The sequence below is a fragment of the Oncorhynchus clarkii genome, chromosome 17, assembly GCF_045791955.1.
Source record: "Oncorhynchus clarkii lewisi isolate Uvic-CL-2024 chromosome 17, UVic_Ocla_1.0, whole genome shotgun sequence".
Taxonomy (NCBI): Eukaryota; Metazoa; Chordata; class Actinopteri; order Salmoniformes; family Salmonidae; genus Oncorhynchus; species Oncorhynchus clarkii.
In genome coordinates, this window is record NC_092163.1 from 66040342 (window position 1) to 66062429 (window position 22088).

The window sequence follows — 22088 nt, forward strand, 5'->3', positions numbered from 1 at the left end:
AAATAAAAAATATATATTAATAATTAACTACAGTAGTAGTGAAGTATGGGTCAGTTATTTCAAACGTACAACATGCTTTGGGCCCAGGATTTTTCCTGACCACACAATCTGACCAGTAAAAACTGTGGGCCCTAGAAACATGGTATAGAGTGAAGTCCCTGGTTGTGGATACCATATAGGAATATGTCCCCGTAAATGGCGTACTATGTAACATTATGTGCAGACATGTACACCAAATCATTTCTCTCTCTCTCTCTCTCTCTCTCTCTCTCTCTCTCTCTCTCTCTTGCTAGGGGGCTGTCCACAATAGGGGAAAATGGCATATGTCAGTTTCCAGAAAAAAAATAACTTTGGCGACTACTAAATACTTTTAAACCTCCCGCTTTGGGCTGGATGTGTCAATGTGTAGATCATACATGCATAATCTATGAGTTGAATGACACAATTAGCCATGAAATAGCACAGCTTCCAGAAAACCAGTTGCTTCAAACGAGGGATTTCATGGCTAATTGAGTAATTCTACTCATAGATTATGCATGTATGATCTACACATTGACACATCCAGCCCAAAGCGGGAGGTTTAAAATGTACTTAGTAGTTGCCAAAGTTCCAGAGCCTGTTTTTAAGGAGGATAAACAAATTGTCATTTGCAAATCTAAGACAACCTGAAAAGTATCTTTAATAAATGTCCTGAAAACATTATTTTCCAAACTGCTAATGTAGGCATAGTAAATCACTAGCTGCATTTTTGGTGGTTGTCCTCAGAGGTAGTATTCTTGGTACATGTACGGGGAAAGCCATTTTGATTTGCCCTTGGATGTGGTGATGCATGCCAGATTTGGAAGACTTGGACATGTGTGGTGTAGTCTTTTGCCAAAGAAGGGAACCTGGAAACAGAGACAGAAACACATACAGTAGGTGAACGAATATGTTATATGGCATCTTTTGTAATGAAATCTGGACTCTTTCTGTTGTTCCAACTTTCAGTAGAGACTGAGAGATTGACTAGTGAGATATGATGTACAGAACTTGGCGCACCTTGTGACTCAAGCAGTGGCACTCGTCTCGCTCCTGTCCCATAGGGGCACACATCCTCGGGCTTCGGATCCATAAGCTGACCGCACAGCACATCCCCCATCCACACTGAGAGTCCTTCTCACAGGCCTGAAGAGATCACACAAAATATAATAGTTGAAAAGCAAACTTTAAAGAAAACTGAGAGGCATTAAAAGTGAGAACATTGCTAGAAGCCAAAGCATTTATACAGTAATTGATTTATGTTGGTAATGATTGGGCTCCAAAATTACTGGCACCCCTGACTAGCAATGCACAAACAATACTTTAAAAAATATAAACAACATAATTATAGAGTTAAACTCAAATCAAGGTTTCACAATTTAATGGCACCCTTAAAGATTATTGTAAATAACATCTACCAAAATTAAACCATAAATTAAATTTAACTTATTTAAGTTCATCTAAGTCTTAAGGAACTGTATTGAGCCATTACTTCACTTCCTGTTTCACTAGGGTATAAAAATGAGGTAACACATGCAATATCCCGCTGTCATCCAACACCATGAAGAAAACAAAAGAACTGGCAGTTCAAAAGAGACAGATGGTCGTAGAACTTCCTAAATCTGCTAATGGCTACAAGAAGATCCACAAACAATTGAATATACCACTGAGCACTGTCAGGGCAATTCTTTAAAAATTCAAAAGATATGGAACAGTTGAAAACCTCACGGATAGAGGATGCAAATGCATTTTGCCCCCCAGGATAGGGAGGAGGATGGTGAGAGAAGCAACAAAATCCCAAAGTATCACTGTGAAAGATTTGCAGTCATTGGTGGCGTCTTGGGGTCACCAGGTTTCAAAAAGCACCATCAGACGCCACCTCCACAACCACAGACTCTTTGGAAGGGTTTCCAGAAGAAAGCCCTTTCTGACCCCAAGACACAGACGCAAGCGCTTGGAGTTTGCCAAATGTCATTTAAATTATGACTGGAAGAAAGTGCTCTGGTCCGATGAGACCAAAATTGAACGTTTTGGTCAGATACAGCATCGGCATGTTTGACGTCGAAACAGAGATGCATACAAGGAGAGGAACCTCATACCCATGGTGAAATATGGAGGGGGGTCAGTGATGTTTTGGGGCTGTTTTAATTCCAGAGGTCCAGGGGCACTGGTTAAGATTGATGGCATAATGAATTCCACCAAGTATCAGGCAATTTTGTCTGACAATCTGGTTGCCTCTGCCAGAAGGTTGGGAGTTGGCCGTAGGTGGACTTTCCAACAAGACAATGACCCGAAACATACCTCAAGATCCACACAGAAATGGTTCTGTGACAATAAAATCAATGTTCTGCTATGGCCATCTCAGTCAGAGAGAATAAAGTAGACGGCGAGCGTCAAATTATGACCCTGTGTCCGGATGACGCGTACATGCCCAAATATGGGCATCCGGCCAGGACATCCTTGCGGGAAGGTGTTACATGGTTATGGCCATATAAGTGCATCCTGTTCCTGTTGTCACGTGTTAGAGGGTGTGTTATTTTATATCTATATTGCATCTATTCCTTTGAAGTTGTCATGATGATTGATGTGTAGGAACCTGGTTGAACTGGGAGGGATGTGTTTGAACATTTCAGAGGATGGCCCCACACCCCACCTATTTTATTGCCCTTAGGGTTGTTGTTTACAAAGCAGGAATGTCCGGGGGGGATTGTGTTTGCGGCAGACGCATTATAAATAAAGCACAGAACAACACATGCGACCCCAGAACACTAAACATGATTTTAAAAATAAATATGGATTTTGTGATCAGTGGCAAAGCAGTAATGACCGTAACAACGGAAGCAGGACCGCGGCTGGAACATAGAGAAAGGGCCAAGTATAAAGCCACAATATACGATGCGCCAAAAAAGCGGTTTCTAAGTGTGTATAGAACCCAGATACCGCCCGCAACTGCGCTGAAAGATCAAGTGCTGATGTCTAATGGACAGCAATGGGGGTATCAGGTTGATTACCAGGCCTGTAGAGTGAAACTATACCGTAGCCGAAGGAGAAGAATATACAGACCAGACTTTAGGAGTGGACTACGGGCTTGAAGATTGGCCGGTTTTTCGCAAGGTTCTGTGTCCCGAACTGAGAGTTATCACAAAGGGGTATAGCATGTTCACGGGCTACGAGACCCGTTGGGAAGGTACCCCTGACTCCTCAGGAAGAGTATTTCACAGGGTGAAAATACAAAGAAAGAATGGACTTCCATGTGGATGCGTGGAGTTCTATATCAGCAACGAGGAAACCCGCAACCAAAACATTCGTGTTGGTGGCCTGACTGGGGATTTTAGATTGCACATGCTTATTCCTTTTAAAAGTTGGGATCTAACGGAATTGAAAATGTTAGAGTTGTTGGACGCTCTTTTTGTACAGAGCCAACAGTGGCAGAGCATTGTTCGGCTAAGGAAGTGCATAATATATACGAATCCTGAGGATTATGATTCAAAGGAACCCCAAGAAGGTACATCCTCAGAAGGGTCAGCCCCCGAAGAAAACTAAGTACGCGGCTGCGTTAACCACGCCCTGATACCCAAAGGACTGGTTCAACAATAAAAGGAGTGCCCATAAAGCCTCCAGTTCTTCATTTCAGCATATACCATGGATATTCATACAACATACCAGGACTCCGATACGTCCTGGGGGCCAGATACTAAGGACTCTATGCCACGCAGCCCACCATTCTACTCCCCCCAGGCAAGACACCCGACACCTCCTACATGTACACAGCCTGAGGATGTGTTTGATGGGGTGGTTAGTACTATTTTTGTGGACACCATCAAGGCCTCTATAGCCATACTTTTAGACCTGGTGATTGGAGAGTATATTAGAAAAAAATGCATCGTTGTGAGATCAATCACCCCAGCCAGCGCCGTTATCCGTGCCTATACGAGCCCCCAATATTCTACTTCTTCAACCATTTTGAGGAGCTGGTGAAAAGACTGTGGTCCTGCAGGTTTATGCTTTCGCTGGTCAGAGCCCTGGAGTCTATGGGTCTTGTGCCGTCTATTCCCAGACTTTTCGGGGTAACTGAGGCTTTCCTACATGAACTGAAGGAGGCGATCTACATCCACGAGAAACTCAAAGAAATCCGACACACCCTGGTGGACGACAACAAATACAGGGAGGCTGTGGTGGCTGATGTGATGACTTTCTGGCTCAATAAACCCCAAGAGACCGAGTGACAATACATATTTGTTATTTAGATGTAAAGCAATGGGTAACTATATGCATACGATGTTAGAGAGAATAAATACATTTCTTATTTTGTGAGAACTTACAAATGTTATGCGTTAAATTATTGAAAATAAAGTGAACAATGTATCGTTCTACACAACGCACAATACCTGGGCTAATGTAGAGCGTGTTCTAAAAATGGAGCAAATCATGAATCATGTATGACATACGGGTGAGAGTCTACAATGGACACAACTGGTATCCCGTCTTGTGGATGATTCTGAAGAACTAGAAACAACTTTGTCTAAGATTTTACTTTATTTGTTTGAAACACTGTTTAATTGTAACATGTATTATATTTGTTGTTTATATACTTATATAGCGGATGTGTGTGTTTTAAAAATTCAGCGACACAAGCCTGTAAATCTAAACCAAATATACAGGGTGTTGCATGCTTGGATCGTTGAGAAAACGGGGACAAGTATCCTGCAACGAATCCTGAATTGACTGTATACGTAATACTTGATGTTTGCAAAAATAAAAATTCTAAAATGAAATGTTGTCGTTATTTGAAAGTGGCTCATTAACATTATTGTACCTCAGAGAGGCAAGAAGGATGGCGGAGCAGATGTTGAAAAACATATTATACCCCCTCTAACCCTGGGTTAGAGCTATAGCCGAAGAAACAGGTAGCCGGTTAAGCGCTGCTCAAGTGAATGAGTGGTTATCAGAGCAGTATGCTCATACTCTACATAAACTTGTACGAAAACAGTTTCCAAGAAATATAGTTTTTTCTACTCATCCCTTGTCCCAGTTTCAGACGGATCTATGTGACATGCAGGCCTTTGCAGATAAAAATGATGGAAATCGCTACATGCTAACGGTTATAGATATTTTCTCTAAAATAGCATTTGTAAGATAAAAATAAAATAAAAATAAGAGCGGGGCCGAGGTGACCCGGGCCTTTGACTCTATCTTGAAGGAAGGAGGAGCCCCCAAGAAAGTGCAGAATCATTTTTTAATAATACTTTTCAGAAACTCATGAAGAAGCATAATATAGTACATTTTGCTACAGGCTCGGATTTGAAAGCTTCCGTTGTTGAACGCTTTAACAGAACTCTGAAGGAGCGGATGTGGTGATATTTTACAGCTCGCAACATGCATAGATATATCGATATAGTTCAAGATTTAGTAAAGGGGTACAACAACAGCTACCATAAGAGTATACGGATGAAGCCCTCAGAGGTCTCTTCTGAAAACTCTTTTCAGTTGGGTAAAGACAAAGTCTTTCACGTGGAGGAGATTCTAGATCAAAAGAGAGAAAATTGTAAAAAATGGGTGCTGGTCCGCTGGAAAAACTGGCCTCAAAAGTTCAACAGGGTATTAGAGCGCAATGTGGTGGAGGCATCGGGGGTTAACTTAAACCCTCATGCATGATAAATACAACATCATTCACATGTACACAGAAGTGCATCATGGAACACAGCGGCTTCTACCTGACTCTCCCCAGTAATGCGTCTGGACATATATATCGTAATAACCAAAGTTCGAATTATACAACCAATTCTCCAAAGCCTATAGAGTTATCAGAGGCCTGGGAAGTAGGTCTCAGCGAGATTACATACCCCCATAGTTGGTATAATATCAAGGATAAGGACCGTGATTTTTATCGCAAAAGGATATCGGAACCTGCAAAACTTATTAAGCTTAAAAATGGGTTCTATAGAACCGTCAACAGGATCGTCTCAGAGTTGAATGAACTCCTATCCCTGAACAATATGGAAATACTCTTGATCTACAACCCTATTCATAAACATGTACAAATCTCAGGGGATGCTGATGGGGTATAAAGACCAGCGGTAATTTAGCCTACATGTTGGGGATAAATGGACGTATGTGAAAGATAAATTATTCCCATTCCCTGCAGATATACATGCAGGATTTTACAACATATTTGTGTACATCATATCCAATCAAAGGGTAGGAGACAGTTGTGTGCCCCTCCTGAGAACAGTTCATATAGATGGAAAGGATGGCGATATAGTCACTGTTAACTACGACAAGCCACACTATGTACCTGTAAGCAAGAAATATATTGAAAATATTCTGGTTGAGCTTAAAACGGATCATAACGAAAACATTAAATTTACTTATGGTAAAACGATTGTAAAACTCCACTTTAGACCCACCAAAACCTCTCTACATATATAATACAAATAAATTAAAAGGGTTATGGACCACAACCAACATTTCGACCCTAACCGCTATGTCTCATACTATGTTGCTCAAGTGGATAATGGGTTACCCGGCAATTATGGATCCCCGACCATGTACGGTTCGGGGATCGGCGGTATATTTCGTAACCTCTTCAGGATGGTTTTACCATTTATGAAGAGAGGCCTCAGCATAGCCAAACCACATTTAAAATCAGCGGCTAAAAATATAATAAGTGAGGTTGTAGCCAATGCTATGACCAGAAGGGCGTCACCAGATGCCGAGCATCAAGAAGGCTCGGGGCTTATGATGTTGTCTCGAAGACCAAAAAAGAGACCTCAGGGTATAAGACGCAGGCCTGCCCCTAAAAAGCGGAGGTTAACCGTTAAAAGAAACTCAATAAGTCAAAGACGTGGTAAAGTGAGGATGTCTGGACCAAAAACGACAAAAATAATACTCAGAAGTATTTTCTAAAAGAACAAGCACCATGGCTCTTTTACACCACATGTCCTCTGAAGCTATAAAGACAGAGCTCAATCTTTTCACGGCCCCCTTAACCCAATTTTCAATAGAGAGTTATGTGGAGATAGCCCCAGTCTCTGCCATTACAGACAACGGTCCTATGGAATTTTTCATACCAGGCCACGGTGACAACTATCTGGAGCTCAACAACACCTTGGTGCATTTACGTCTAAAAGTGACCAAAAGAGATGGTACTAATATTGCAGACGATGCTAAAGTGAGTGTCATTAATTACCCCTTGGCCACCATCTTCTCCCAAGTGGATGATTTTGGGTGAATGCCTAATCAGTCAAAGCAGTGCCAATACCCTTATAGGGCGATCATGGAGTCTTTACTCAACTTCTCCGAAGACACTCTCAAGACACAATTCAGCGCCAGGTTGTTTAGCAAGGATACTGCAGGAGTCTCAATGGAATCGATAGACCCTTCCACCAGTGCAAACAAAGGACTGGATGCACGCGCTCGCTACTGTGCCGAATCTCGAGAGGTTCATCTGCTAGGGACTATACACTCTGACATTTTCTTTCAAGAACGTTTACTATTAAATTCGGTTGATTTAAGACTAAAATTATCCAGGGCCAAGGATGAGTTTTGTCTGATGTCTGCCCAGGACGGTGACTTTAGTTTAAAAGTGTTGGGGGCAACGCTTTTTATTAAAAAAGTGTCCGGCAGTTCGTCCGGATCACTCACAGGCTTTGATGAAAGGAAATGCCCTTTACCTTCTCCAAAGAATTACCATGAAAACCTTTAGCATACCTGTGGGCAGTAGAATCTGCAGTCAAGAAAACCTTTTTCTAGGCTCTTTACCCCGCTACATGGTTATAGGTTTGGTTAATCACACCTCTAATACGGGCAGCTTAGATAAAAACCCATTTAATTTTCAACGCTTCAATGCAGAGTATGTAGTTCTCTGTCAGGACGAACGTCAGGTCCCTGCTAAGGCAATGTATTAACAACATATCTGTGCGAGAATTTTACAATCTATTCCTGGCTACAGGGAGGCATCTAAAAGATCTCTCTTTACCTATTGACAGAAATTATTTTTGCAGACGGTTACACATTGTATGCTTTCAATTTATCACCTGATGATGACACCTCAGGAAATCTGTCGGTGGTATCCCAAGGTAACCTCAGGCTGGAAATGTGTTTCCGTACACCTTTACACCTTTCCGTACAGTTAGCATGATTGTTTATGCATGCTCTGATTCAATCTTGGAAGTGAATGCTCAAAGACAAGTCTTAGTGGATTATTATTAAGGATTGTTTCAGCAAACATGAATACACAAGAGTTGGAAGGGCTCATGACCTGCTTAATTGGAAAACAATTTTGTGGAGTGTGGGCTTGTGATGAATTACCTATTGAGAAACGGCCATAGCGGCCGGCCATGTTTATTGTCAATACCTATCCTAAACACATGCCGGGTGAACATTGGCTAGCTGTGACATTAGAAGACGAAGGAGGAAGAAAAATCTCAACTTTTTTTATTCCTATGGCTTTCCCCCCGGTTTTTCACATTTCCCCAAATCTATTAAAGAATTTTTGACCAAAAATGGATCAAAGATATACTACAGCATCAAACAAGTGCAAGATAACCTTTCCACTACATGTGGTCAACACTGTGTATTCTACTTATGCCAAAGAGCCCGGGGAGTTTCTTTTGAAGATGTTACGTCTCTTTATAATGATGATTTAAGAAGTAATGATAATGTAGTAACTTGTTTTGTTAGAAAATATCAAAAGTGTTCAGATATGTGCCCTTTAAGACGGCGTAATCAAGGCTTATGCTCACATCAAATGTTTCAAGAATGCCAAAAATGTTAAATTGCTTAATTTTTCAAATAAAATGTATTGAATTTAATCATAGTCATTCAAAAGTCTAACCACCCTGAGAGATCGAGATTAGGAAAAGGTCTGGAGACGTTCAGGGGGGTAAAGGAGTTATCATCATCCCTTTCATAAGGGGGAGGGGTTGTTGGGACATCTTTAGGGGTGCTGTAGCTCGTTGAAGGTTTTTGTTTTAAAGCTTGAATCTGTTGACGAAGCTTATAGTTGGGTACACCCGAGAGGGGAATGTTGAGGATTGCCAGGGCCTTAAGAAACTGACGCCAGCAACCTTGTGGGCTGCTGTGGTACTTTTAAGCAAGTCAGGCATATGTGAACCCTTGACAACAGCGACCTGAAGGATAAACTCTCCTTTGTCATTCCAAGTAGTGGTCCCCTTTGAGTCTTTTATCTTGTTCATAATGTATCTAACATTTTTCCTGTTACGTGCCGGAACATGTGTCAACATGTCATCTATAACTTTATCTTCAACAGGCATTTGATCTTCAGCCGGTAAGATCGGAGGTACAGGCATTACAGGGGCTTGGCTCTCGCTAGGCGCTTCATCTTTTAAAGGGTCCGGTAGGGAAAGTGTTAAATGGTTGGTCTCTCTCTCACCTTGTTTTACCAAGGCCAAATACCTTTGCAAGAGGTTTGTGCATTTATTGGACCTTATCATAGGGGTTCAATCCTTTTTGGTTCAAAATATCCTTAATGGCCGTATCCAAATCATTTTCCGCTGTTTGTCTGATATTTTCAGGACCCTGCATTTGTTTTTTAAGTCTATCCAACTCTTGTTGAGGCACCAATTACATTTTATTTGCCATAACACTCTGTGTTCAACCCCTACGTCTGGCAGCAATAAGGCTGGTGATGAAGGGCACAGCTATAGTTAGCAAAGTCAGAAGAAACTCCCCAGACTGTTGCATGCTATGTCTTTTCTTTTGAAGACTGGCCCTTTTATTGTTTGATCGCTGTCTTTTGTCTCTTTAATTTTTTAATTGCGTCAGGGTGAGTGGAATGTGTCCTTTGAGAAGATTCAAAGCAAACTCACATAGGGATAATATGAGATCTGAAGAACAGTGACCCAAGATGGCCTTCCGTTCTTTAGCTGTAGCCCCAACTAGGCTTCTCAAGAGGGGCAGATTTCTTTTTAAACATAGAGACATAGCGGTTACTTTTTAGGAATGTACGCAGCCGGCCACTCCCATGGGAACAGACCGGTTCGTAGCCTCAGGAGTTCTGGAGTATTTGCTTTTAAATCCACTAATTAAATAAGAAACTGGTAGCATCCTCATAGCTCTCCATAAAGTAGGATTTCCTTCCCGGGTACATCTGCTGGGCTAGAGTGTTAATTTGTATTTTGTCTCTAGGGTATTTGAACAAAACCATGTAATTGGCATTCAAACTAATGGTACGGCTATTTTTTACCTTGGTGAAACACATTCTGCACCAAGTAAAGCACGGACAGGTTTCTATGATGAGTATATTGGGTAAAAGCTTGTGCAATTTCGGGATGTTCGCTACCTGCAAATAGCTTATCGTCCAAAACCAGCATATTGTTTTTATGAGGAGGGAGAAGTTCATCATCAGACAGGGGTTTAGGTATTCCTTCAACAAACTTCAACAATTCATCATACAAAGGTTGATAACACGAATAACACCACACAATATTGTCAGGCTTTTGAGAAAATACATGTTCAGAATTCTCTAAAATACTTTTTACAAAACAAGTTTTACCACTATTGGAGGGGCCTGTGATTAAGGCCGAAAATGGTAGTTGCAACCGGGGGTCAAAACCTTCTACCGCAGTCATTATATCTTAAGCTTTAAGACACACTGTGGCTTGTAGCATAAGTCACTAGCCAAAGGGCAATGTGGTCCCGTCAGGCAAAAGCAGTCTCTTGTCATAGACTACCCTGAATCTTTTAGTAAGTGGGGAATTCCTTAGATGGAAGCCCTTTTTATCCCTAACAATTTTTTTGTAGGAGCTCAAAATCTCCAAGTCACTATTCCGGTCGTTTATGAACCCCTTGACCAAGCGTGTGATTGATTCCAAGTTTACATGCGGGGCATTTTCATAGTTTTGAGTCACGCCTTTGGCTTTCAACACCACATGATTGTCTTTAGTCCTAAAAGCATAGCTTTTGGGACCACAGGAGTGCCATTCTGTGATATGTTCACCATCTGCGAGTTCACTCGTTAAACCACCCAGATAATTGCTAAGTGGGGGGTTCCAATCAACCTGTTTGCTTACATAGACCACAGAGTCTGTGTTGTAGTAAAGACTCCACCTCTGAAGCTGCTCCATGAGGGTGTACAGTTCAAGTCGGTCATAGGCCGTGGTAAATGCTGCAAGAAACACATTAACATTACCCGGGGGTAGAACCCACTTCTTGTTACGTCTCCATTGCACCAGGGCAATGTCTTGACTCAAGAATGAAAAATGTAAAATTTCGTATTGGTCCGAAAAAACAAATTCCAAATATTCTTTGGGGTCTTTAATGATCGACATTGTTAGCATATTGCATCTCTGCAAAATCTTCCCCTAAAGAGAGTTTAAGTACAATTTCGACACATTTCTTTTGGTTTTGTTGACCTCAGTATAATTCCATCTCTTTATGGAAATCAAAGGTGCTATGTCTTACTGTCTCGTACCACGTCATGAATCTCTCTTGCTCTTTGGGAGACATTTGATCACACCCGTACATTTCGGGGCTGGGATAAGATCCAATATAATGTAGGTTCTCCTCAGATGTGAAGAAGTGGGGGAACCAGCCTTTCACAGAGTTCTCAAAACCCAAGGCCTCTGGCATTTGAGCCAATCTCATGGGTAAGAAGCTTAGACTGTCAATGTATCTCTGGTTGAAGGCGGGGTCTACAGAACACAAGATTTCACTACCTTGAGCTATGACACTGGGCTAACGCCTTGCTATATCAAGGGGTTCAAAAGAAGGTAGGAGTCATAGGCTCTAGAATTCTGCGCTATAAACGTGAAGTTTCTGTACTGGGGTTTTCTAAAGTGTTTTAGAAAGAGGAATGCACAATTGGGCCCCTCTGCCGACCACTTATCACCCTTGAAAGTCATGGTAGATACAAAAATAGGCTAATTACCCCCTGATTGCTGATTTGTCTCAAAATCAAAGAACACATATTTCTCTGAATGTTCATCTTCAGCCAAGGGCTGAATATAACACTCATGTGGCACTTCTTGAACCACTTCAGCGTCTCTGCTTTTCAAAGGCCCTTTACAGATTGGGCAATGTATAATTCCACACACATGAGGTTTAGGGCTGTCTATTTTAAGGTTGTAATTGCAATGGCATTTTGGACATTTCTTGTTAATGTCACAACTGCTTACAGATTCACAGGCCTTGGGATGCCATGTTTCAATTTTGTCCTTTTCATAACAGTAGGTCGAACGACATGTGCGGTGACAATCCGCACAGGGTGTCAGGTTTAAGGGCTGCATCGGACAATTTTCATCCAGACATACTGAACAGTTATAACGGCACGAGTGCCCCCCCTTTCAGTGGTGTAGCCGGTATGGCAGGATGGACACACATATGGTGTGCCTAAAATGATGTGATGTTGGTAATAGCATAATAATGGTTGTTTTGCATATAAAAGTACAGAATCTGAGGATGAGGTTGTGGGTTGTTTTGGAATTTCAAGAGAGCCGCATTAGCTCTACTGTGGTACAAAACCACAATCTTGATGTTCATAAAGTTTTCAAATTGGACTACGTCCGAGAAAGCCACCGCATCCTGTATACCTAGACCCACGGCCGTTTGGAGCTCTCTAGCCTTGTGTAACGCCGCTAGATCCGTACATCCAGGGTTGAGTAAATGTGCTAGGCCTATTGCAAATCACAGCTTATTACCAGGATTGTGAACGTTTATGAGATATGCCCTGTTATTGCTTATGATTTCTGATTGCATCAGGCTATCTAGTTTCCTTCTCTGACCCCCATCACCCAGGAGTTGACGTATTATTTGCACTACAATCTCGAGGGTCCTATCGGCTATGACGGATAAATTTGACCGAACCAGTCGTTCCAACAGGGCTTTAAATTGTTCACGATCTGGTTCGCCATTGGGTAAAATATGAGATAGCCTGCAAAACACTGTATCTCCACAAATTTCCCACTGTAAGACATCACGAGGTTCGCCATAATCTCTTGCCCTGTCTAACAGTTCATTCAGAGTATCCAATATCATTACATAAAACACCGCATAGTCAAGATTCTGATTCAGCCATGTGAAATTGAAAAACTGTCGAATCTCTGTATTGCTGAATGTATTTCGGTACACAACCCGAACACTTCTATCGATACCATCTCCCTCCTGATTTATTAGACAATTTTTCAATTCCTCAAAAACATAGTATTGCGTTTCAGACTCTTTGGACATGGGAGTTAATGGCGGGGTTTGTCCGGTGTAGAAGATCTTATGCTCTCATTCATCTGGTTAAATAACGATATGAGGGCGTCCAGGATCTGGGATAACAAGTTTTCATCGGTCGTCCCGGACTCATTCATATGATTAATTATTTCTATGAGTTCGGTGTGAATCTGGGATAATAGGGTTTCATCTATCGGTATTATGTCTGTTACCCCAGCCTCATTCATCTGGTTAATTATTAGCTTGGAGTTCGGCGGTATCTGGGATAACAGGGTTTCAACTGCGTTGCGTTTTTTAATCAGATTGTTGTTTAACAAATGTGGCATTGTTCTATGCCAGAAGGATAGATCCTGTCGCTCGAGTAAAGCCACTATTCGTTTGTGGAGCAAAACCTTTCGGGATTTTAGAGCCCTGGAAAAGGCTGTGAAAAACCTAGCTTGTTCTATTTTAGGTTCAGGTGTTTCCACCAAAGAATTGGCTGAATCAAGAAGGCTGGACGCTTCACAGCAGGTTGTCTACCTTGGAAATGTCATTTAAAACGGTGAAATCCTCCGGTTTTTGTGTTTTATTGTGAATGTCCAGGGCATCCGCGTGGTCTAGGTGTGTAGGGTCTTCTGTGCCATTATACGCCAGGTAGAAGTCTGAAAGAAAATAATACATGCAAAATAGGTTATTAAACATAAAAGATATTACATAAAAAATGTCAAATACATTTCAGGTATAATACTATATATTAACAAAACATAATTAAATTACCTCGGCTTTTTTGACAAGGACTGTTCTGACGAATCGTGGAAACCGGGTGCTCGAGACTTTTTTCACTAAGCATTCCAGATTCTGACGGGCATGTCTTGTTGGAGTCTGAAAAAACATTATTTGACATTGTTTTAACATATTCAATCATAAAAATGTATAAATAATAAAATATGTATAACTAATATATATATATATATACACTGCTCAAAAAAATAAAGGGAACACTAAAATAACACATCATAGATCTGAATGAATGAAATATTCTTAAGAAATACTTTTTTCTTTACATAGTTGAATGAGCTGACAACAAAATCACACAAATATTATCAATGGAAATCAAATTTATCAACCCATGGAGGTCTGGATTTGGAGTCACACTCAAAATGAAAGTGGAAAACCACACTACAGGCTGATCCAACTTTGATGTAATGTCCTTAAAACAAGTCAAAATTAGGCTCAGTGGTGTGTGTGGCCTCCACGTGCCTGTATGACCTCTCTACAACGCATGGGCATGCTCCTGATGAGATGGCGGATGGTCTCCTGAGGGATCTCTTCCCAGACCTGGACTAAAGCATCCGCCAACTCCTGGACAGTCTGTGGTGCAACGTGGCGTTGGTGGATGGAGCGAGACATGATGTCCCAGATGTGCTCAATTGGATTCAGGTCTGGGGAACGGGCGGGCCAGTCCATAGCATCAATGCCTTCCTCTTGCAGGAACTGCTGACACACTCCAGCCACATGAGGTCTAGCATTGTCTTGCTTTAGGAGGAATCCAGGGCCAACCGCACCAGCATATGGTCTCACAAGGGGTCTGAGGATCTCATCTCGGTACCTAATGGCAGTCAGGCTACCTCTGGCGAGCACATGGAGGCCTGTGCGGCCCCCCCAAAAAATGCCACCCCACACCATGACTGACCCACCGCCAAACCGGTCAATGCAGGAGGATGTTGCAGGCAGCAGAACGTTCTCCACGGCGTCTCCAGACTGTCACATGTGCTCAGTGTGAACCTGCTTTCATCTGTGAAGAGCACAGGGCGCCAGTGGCGAATTTGCCAATCTTGGTGTTCTCTGGCAAATGCCAAACGTCCTGCACGGTGTTGGGCTGTAAGCACAACCCCCACCTGTGGATGTCGGGCCCTCATACCACCCTCATGGAGTCTGTTTCTGACCGAGCTGCACTACCTGAGCCACTTGTGTCTCATGCTACCACTAGAGTGAAAGCACCGCCAGCATTCAAAAGTGACCAAAACATCAGCCAGGAAGCATAGGAACTGAGAAGTGGTCTGTGGTTATCACCTGCAGAACCACTCCTTTATTGGGGGTGTCTTGCCAATTGCCTATAATTTCCACCTGTTGTCTATTCCATTTGCACAACAGCATGTGACATTTATTTTCAATCAGTGTTGCTTCCTAAGTGGACCGTGATTTCCCAGAAGTGTGATTGACTTGGAGTTACATTGTTTTGTTTAAGTGTTCCCTTTATTTTTTTGAGCAGTGTATAATGGCTTCATACCGTGTCCATGGAGCGCCGTTTCTTGAAGCAGTACGTTTCCTGCTCAGTAACGCTTTTCGGTCTGGGGTGATTCTGCGCACTGCGCATAAATTGTGCATTGCTTGTTTGGGTCTGGAATATGGAGGAAGCGGGTGGAGGTTCCTGGGGGAGTTGATGTGCTAGTTTGCGGTGTGTTTGAAAAAACGTTCGTACAGAATGGGAGAATAGCATCTATGTCATCTTCTCCACCATAGTCGTCCAGAGTACATAATGCAGCCGTGATCCTTCTTGGCGGTCTGTCAGCTGTAAACAGAATAATAGCTTTTAATATAGGGTGCACACTTTTTGTTTTTAATGTATAAATATTCTTATGGATTTTATTATTGGATTTACGTGGACAATAGTGTGATGGGGACTGGCTGCATGCGTTTTGTTCCACGTAATCCCCTTCTAATGAAGGCTGTTCCAAATAATTTATTCCCCGGAGCAACTGCGTAAAGGACAGATACCCTACAAACGTTATATAATATTATTATATATTTATCCGATATATATATATATATATATATATATATATATATATATATATATATACATTTTAAATTATAAGAATACGTGCATTTGACATATTACCTAAAAAAAATCGTTGTCCCCTTTTAATATTACAATAATATCAATAATATCCATACAATACTTAACGCCTTCAAATCTAATATATTATTTTCACTAACTCACCTTCAGAAAGCTCCATTAGGATGGATTCACAGATGGTCTTTTAGCTGTTCTAGGCTGCTGGCCTTGTCTGGAGTTGAGCTTTTGGCGTTCGTACAGAGTGGATAGTATCTGCTGTCACTCGCTCCGCGGTCGGGGCTCAAATGAGAGATATTCTGTAATGATCTTACAGAGCGGCATCCGTATGCAAAAAAATTGCCATATAGTAACCCTGAATGTTTAGAGACCCCAAAACCACAGGTTGTTGTCTCGACATATTCTGTCTGCCGGTATTTCCTTTTGATTGGCTACACCCTCATGGGTAGCAGCTTGGGGGGTGTCGGATATAAATGTATATATAGACCTGGGTGGGGGGCCGTTTGTATATGCGCTGATTAGAAATAACATACACTGTATGTTTTAAACCGTAGTAGGTTGTCTCGACAATATATATTCTGCCTGGGTTGTTTGACTTTTTAGCCTCTCACGTCCTTGAGGGTGAGATAAATGCGGATTTGAAAGGCATGTGTGTTAATCAATCAATCGAAAGTGCCAAGCCCTATTGAAGAAACGCACACACAATCCTAAACAGCCTCACACACATTTTCAAACGCCCCATGCAGACACTCACCCCGAACCCCTTTCTGTTTTGAAACACACACACACATACAGTGCCTTGCGAAAGTATTCCGCCCCCTTGAACTTTGCGACCTTTTGCCACATTTCAGGCTTCAAACATAAAGATATAAAACTGTATTTTTTTGTGAAGAATCAACAACAAGTGGGACACAATCATGAAGTGGAACGACATTTATTGGATATTTCAAACTTTTTAAACAAATCAAAAACTGAAAAATTGGGCGTGCAAAATTATTCAGCCCCCTTAAGTTAATACTTTGTAGCGCCACCTTTTGCTGCGATTACAGCTGTAAGTCGCTTGGGGTATGTCTCTATCAGTTTTGCACATCGAGAGACTGAATTTTTTTCCCATTCCTCCTTGCAAAACAGCTCGAGCTCAGTGAGGTTGGATGGAGAGCATTTGTGAACAGCAGTTTTCAGTTCTTTCCACAGATTCTCGATTGGATTCAGGTCTGGACTTTGACTTGGCCATTCTAACACCTGGATATGTTTATTTTTGAACCATTCCATTGTAGATTTTGCTTTATGTTTTGGATCATTGTCTTGTTGGAAGACAAATCTCCGTCCCAGTCTCGGGTCTTTTGCAGATTCCATCGGGTTTTCTTCCAGAATGGTCCTGTATTTGGCTCCATCCATCTTCCCATCAATTTTAACCATCTTCCCTGTCCCTGCTGAAGAAAAGCAGGCCCAAACCATGATGCTGCCACCACCATGTTTGACAGTGGGGATGGTGTGTTCAGCTGTGTTGCTTTTACGCCAAACATAACGTTTTGCATTGTTGCCAAAAAGTTCAATTTTGGTTTCATCTGACCAGAGCACCTTCTTCCACATGTTTGGTGTGTCTCCCAGGTGGCTTGTGGCAAACTTTAAACAACACTTTTTATGAATATCTTTAAGAAATGGCTTTCTTCTTGCCACTCTTCCATAAAGGCCAGATTTGTGCAATATACGACTGATTGTTGTCCTATAGACAGAGTCTCCCACCTCAGCTGTAGATCTCTGCATTTCATCCAGAGTGATCATGGGCCTCTTGGCTGCATCTCTGATCAGTCTTCTCCTTGTATGAGCTGAAAGTTTAGAGGGACGGCCAGGTCTTGGTAGATTTGCAGTGGTCTGATACTCCTTCCATTTCAATATTATCGCTTGCACAGTGCTCCTTGGGATGTTTAAAGCTTGGGAAATCTTTTTGTATCCAAATCCGGCTTTAAACTTCTTCACAACAGTATCTCGGACCTGCCTGGTGTGTTCCTTGTTCTTCATGATGCTCTCTGCGCTTTTAACGGACCTCTGAGACTATCACAGTGCAGGTGCATTTATACGGAGACTTGATTACACACAGGTGGATTGTATTTATCATCATTAGTCATTTAGGTCAACATTGGACCATTCAGAGATCCTCACTGAACTTCTGGAGAGAGTTTGCTGCACTGAAAGTAAAGGGGCTGAATAATTTTGCACGCCCAATTTTTCAGTTTTTGATTTGTTCAAAAAGTTTGAAATATCCAATAAATGTCGTTGCACTTCATGATTGTGTCCCACTTGTTGTTGATTCTTCACAAAAAAATACAGTTTTATATCTTTATGTTTGAAGCCTGAAATGTGGCAAAAGGTCGCAAAGTTCAAGGGGGCCGAATACTTTCGCAAGGCACTGTACATTCACACACATGCACCCCCCCCCCCCCCCTCCCCCCCGTGCACGCACACATCTTTTTTGAAATCCTTTTTCTCCGGGACATGCATGATGGTAGAGCTAAAAGACAGAGCCCCTTCGTTAAAGGTGAGATACCGCTTTAAAACCATTTATTTAATTCATAATATTTAGTACAGACCTTTTTAAAACATCTTATAATTATTTAAACATTGTTACTATTCCTTCATTACAGATAAAGGGGCCATCTATAGGTTTATACACCCGTCAGTTTCCAATTCACCATCGTCAAGACAGACTCACTTGCTCGCAGGATATCCCACACACGCTCCATCAAGGCTCCGTAAGTTTTCACTCCAGGGATAGATCAAACGTCTGGCATGTAGACCCTGGGTATGTCTTAAGGATAGAAGCAGCCAGCGCCATAATTGTTCACGATTTTAGAAAAGACTGTCCAGCTTATTCATCAGGGTTATGAATATTGGGTAATCAATCCATTTAAAGCTTAACACTGGCATAAAATAATTTACATCCTTGCAGGCTTTGGAAAATAAATATGAACTGACAGACTTCGTCGCATTTGTACTATCAAATTGTTCACATGCTAAAATTGTCACTTTGGAGTCGGGGCTATATGCCATTGAAGAGATCCTTATGACTTTCTAATCACTGCGCCCGCACACAAGCTCTTCCAATGCATAGCCAGGCAGGTTTGTACCACTCAGGCAGGGCCTGTTCAATTTGACAGAGCGCTAGCCTTATCTTAAACCATTCTCTCATACACAGCGCAGGAGGAAAACTCCCGGGTTTTACATGATAAAGGGGTTTGGGACCGCTGTCTGTGAAAATCTTCACAGTTGAATCCTCAGGTTGGAATATGTAATCTATATGTCCATCACTCATATCCAAAACTCCTTTAAAACATTCAGGGGCCTCATATAAAATGTCCTCGATGCCTTTATCATTGGGTTCGTGACAAGAGATGCATAGCACCCCGAGAATTGGCCTAGGAGACAAGTTCTGGGGCCGCATGTGTTGTTCTGGGTCTTATTTATAATGCGTCTGCCGCCAACACAACCCCCCCCCCCATCCTCTTTGAAATGTTGAAACACATCCCCCCCAGTTCAACCAGGTCCCTACACATCAACCATCATGACAACTTCAAAGGAATAGATGCAATATAGATATAAAATAACACACCCTCTAACACAAGACAACAGGAAGAGGATGCACATATATCCGGACATAGAGTCATAAATCAGACGTTTGACACGCACTGTCTACTTTATTCTCTCTTCAGTCACCGGACCTCAATCCAATCGGAAACCTGTGGGCTGAGTGGAAGAGGGCAGTTGATAAGCGCAAACCCAAGAATGTGAATGATTTTGAAAGGATCTGCATAGAGGAATGGTCCAAAATCCCTCCAAATGTGTTCCTTAACCTTGTCAAACATTACAGGATAAGACTCCATGTTGTTATCCTTGCCAGAGGTGGTTGCACTAAGTAATAAATGAGGAGTGCCAATAATTATGAAACCTTGATTTAGGTAAACATTTATTTTGTATTAAATAATTTTATGATTTTGGTTGGTTCCATTGGAACATTAATAAAGTACAGTATTTCTCACATGTTGGTATTTTGAGTTTATCTCTATAATTATATTGTCTATATTTGTTTAAGCATTGTTTATGCATTGCCAGTCAGGGGTGCCAGTAATTTTGGAGCCCACTGTATAATACATGAAACCTATCATGTGTATTCTAAAAAACTATCTGGAAATTGCTCAGAAGGATATGAACAACTTGAGTGACTGCTCTCACTTCAAATGAAACGAAGGAGAGAGATGAGGGAGGAGTGAGCTAATTTATTGTGACAGTCTCTGAGGAAAATTTGTTTCATGGCTGCGTGCACCAATCTCAGTTCATAATAGCATCCCTATGCCTGCACTGTTCTGGCATTTTTTTCCATCTATTATATACCATACACAAATTGGATACCAAATTGCCATTGAAACTGATAAAACAAAGTATGGTTTTTAAACCTAGAGATATTAGGAACCCTTAGGAAATTCTGCTAAAACTATATATATACAGTAGCAGTCAAAAGTTTTGACGCACCTACTCATTCAAGGGTTTTTCTTTTCTTTTGACTATTTTCTACATTGTAGAATGTGCAAAGTTGTCATCAAGGCAAAGGGTGGCTACTTTGAAGAATCAAAAATGTCAAATATATTTTGATTTGTTTAACACGTTTTTGGTTACTACATGATTCCATATGTGTTATTTCATTGTTTTGATGTCTTCGCTATTATTCTACAATGTATAAAATAGTACAAATAAATAAAAACCCTGGAATGAGTAGGTGTGTCCAAACTTTTGACTGGTACTGTATATATATTAAACAATGCAACTACACAAATAGCAAACACGTTGCATGGTACCTGAAGCACCATAGGTACTATGCAACAATGTGTGCGTACGCACCTGCATCGTACTGTGAAAGCTTATTTTCAGTTATATAAAGTTGTACCAATATTATATTAAAACCTGTTTCCTTGTTAAAGCCATCACATTCAACTTTTCCAACGAAAATGAATTGACAAAATTATTCCATTACACATAGGAAGAGCTATGTTGGAGAAATAAAACCTTATTTGACACATTATTTGACACTGGTTTAACCAGAAGGAACTATTATGGTTACACAGTTAATGTAAAATATTAACTTAAAAAACATGATAACATTTGTTTTACAGCAATGACGAAAGGATTGTGCTCTTCAATAGGAGTTCCTAAGGCGACCTCACAGTTGGCTAGCCTCACATTGATAAAGAAAAATAAGCCAACTTGCTGCAACATAATGCAAATGTTCTTCTCTGTGTATAGCCAGCCTAGAGTTGAGAATGATGCACGTAAATCCAACATGATGTTATAAAGGCAGACTGTAACTGTATTGTGTCTTCATGAGAGGCTTCTCATTACACTGAGATAATCTACTAAGAATCTATTACATTTTGTGCACCCCCCCCCCATTTAGATTTTGATAAATTATGATAATTATTTCATATTCATCCAAATCAAGATTCCCATAACAAAATATTACATTTTCTATATTATCATTCACTCATAACTACACTCTTAGAAAAAAAGGGTTCCAAAAGGGCTCTTCGGCTGTCCCTTTATACAGAGGGTTCTCCCAAAAGGTTCCTAGCTGAAACCAAAGGGTTCTACCTGCAACCAATAAGGGTTCAAAGGGTTCTCCTATTGGGACAGCCAAAGAACTGTTTAAGGTCCAGATAGTACCTTTTTATTCTAAGAGTGTAGTTGGCTCCCAGGACCTGTTGGCTTCCACTTACCCCTGTGATGACTGCTGAGGAGCCATGGGACACGAGCAGTAGACAGAATAGTAGGTAGCAGCTGGACCACATGGTGAAGAAGAATAGCTCTCCAGCTCCTGTGTTCTACAGGGTGAAAGAGATGCTGTGTCTGCTGTGTGTACCTGAGTGTGTATGTGTGCGTTAGATTGACTTGGAAAGAGAGGTGGCCTCCAAAATCTTGTGTTGAGGGCAGAGAGAGGTTTATAAACCCAGTCTGCCATTCACAGTCTCAATGAGTCACTCAGCACCAGCATTGCCTCAGGAGAAAA

At 41.4% G+C, this 22088-nt stretch overlaps 1 protein-coding gene across 1 annotated transcript; it reads right to left on the minus strand.

The window, feature by feature from the left end:
- Positions 1 to 761: 761 nt before the first annotated feature.
- Positions 762 to 21870, minus strand: LOC139369890 (toxin MIT1-like). The gene is made up of 3 exons (XM_071109172.1): positions 21799 to 21870; positions 1039 to 1164; positions 762 to 887 (listed from the first exon to the last, which is right to left on the minus strand). The coding sequence occupies exons 1-3, from the start codon at positions 21868 to 21870 to the stop codon at positions 762 to 764; spliced, it is 324 nt and encodes a 107-aa protein (XP_070965273.1).
- Positions 21871 to 22088: the final 218 nt, after the last annotated feature.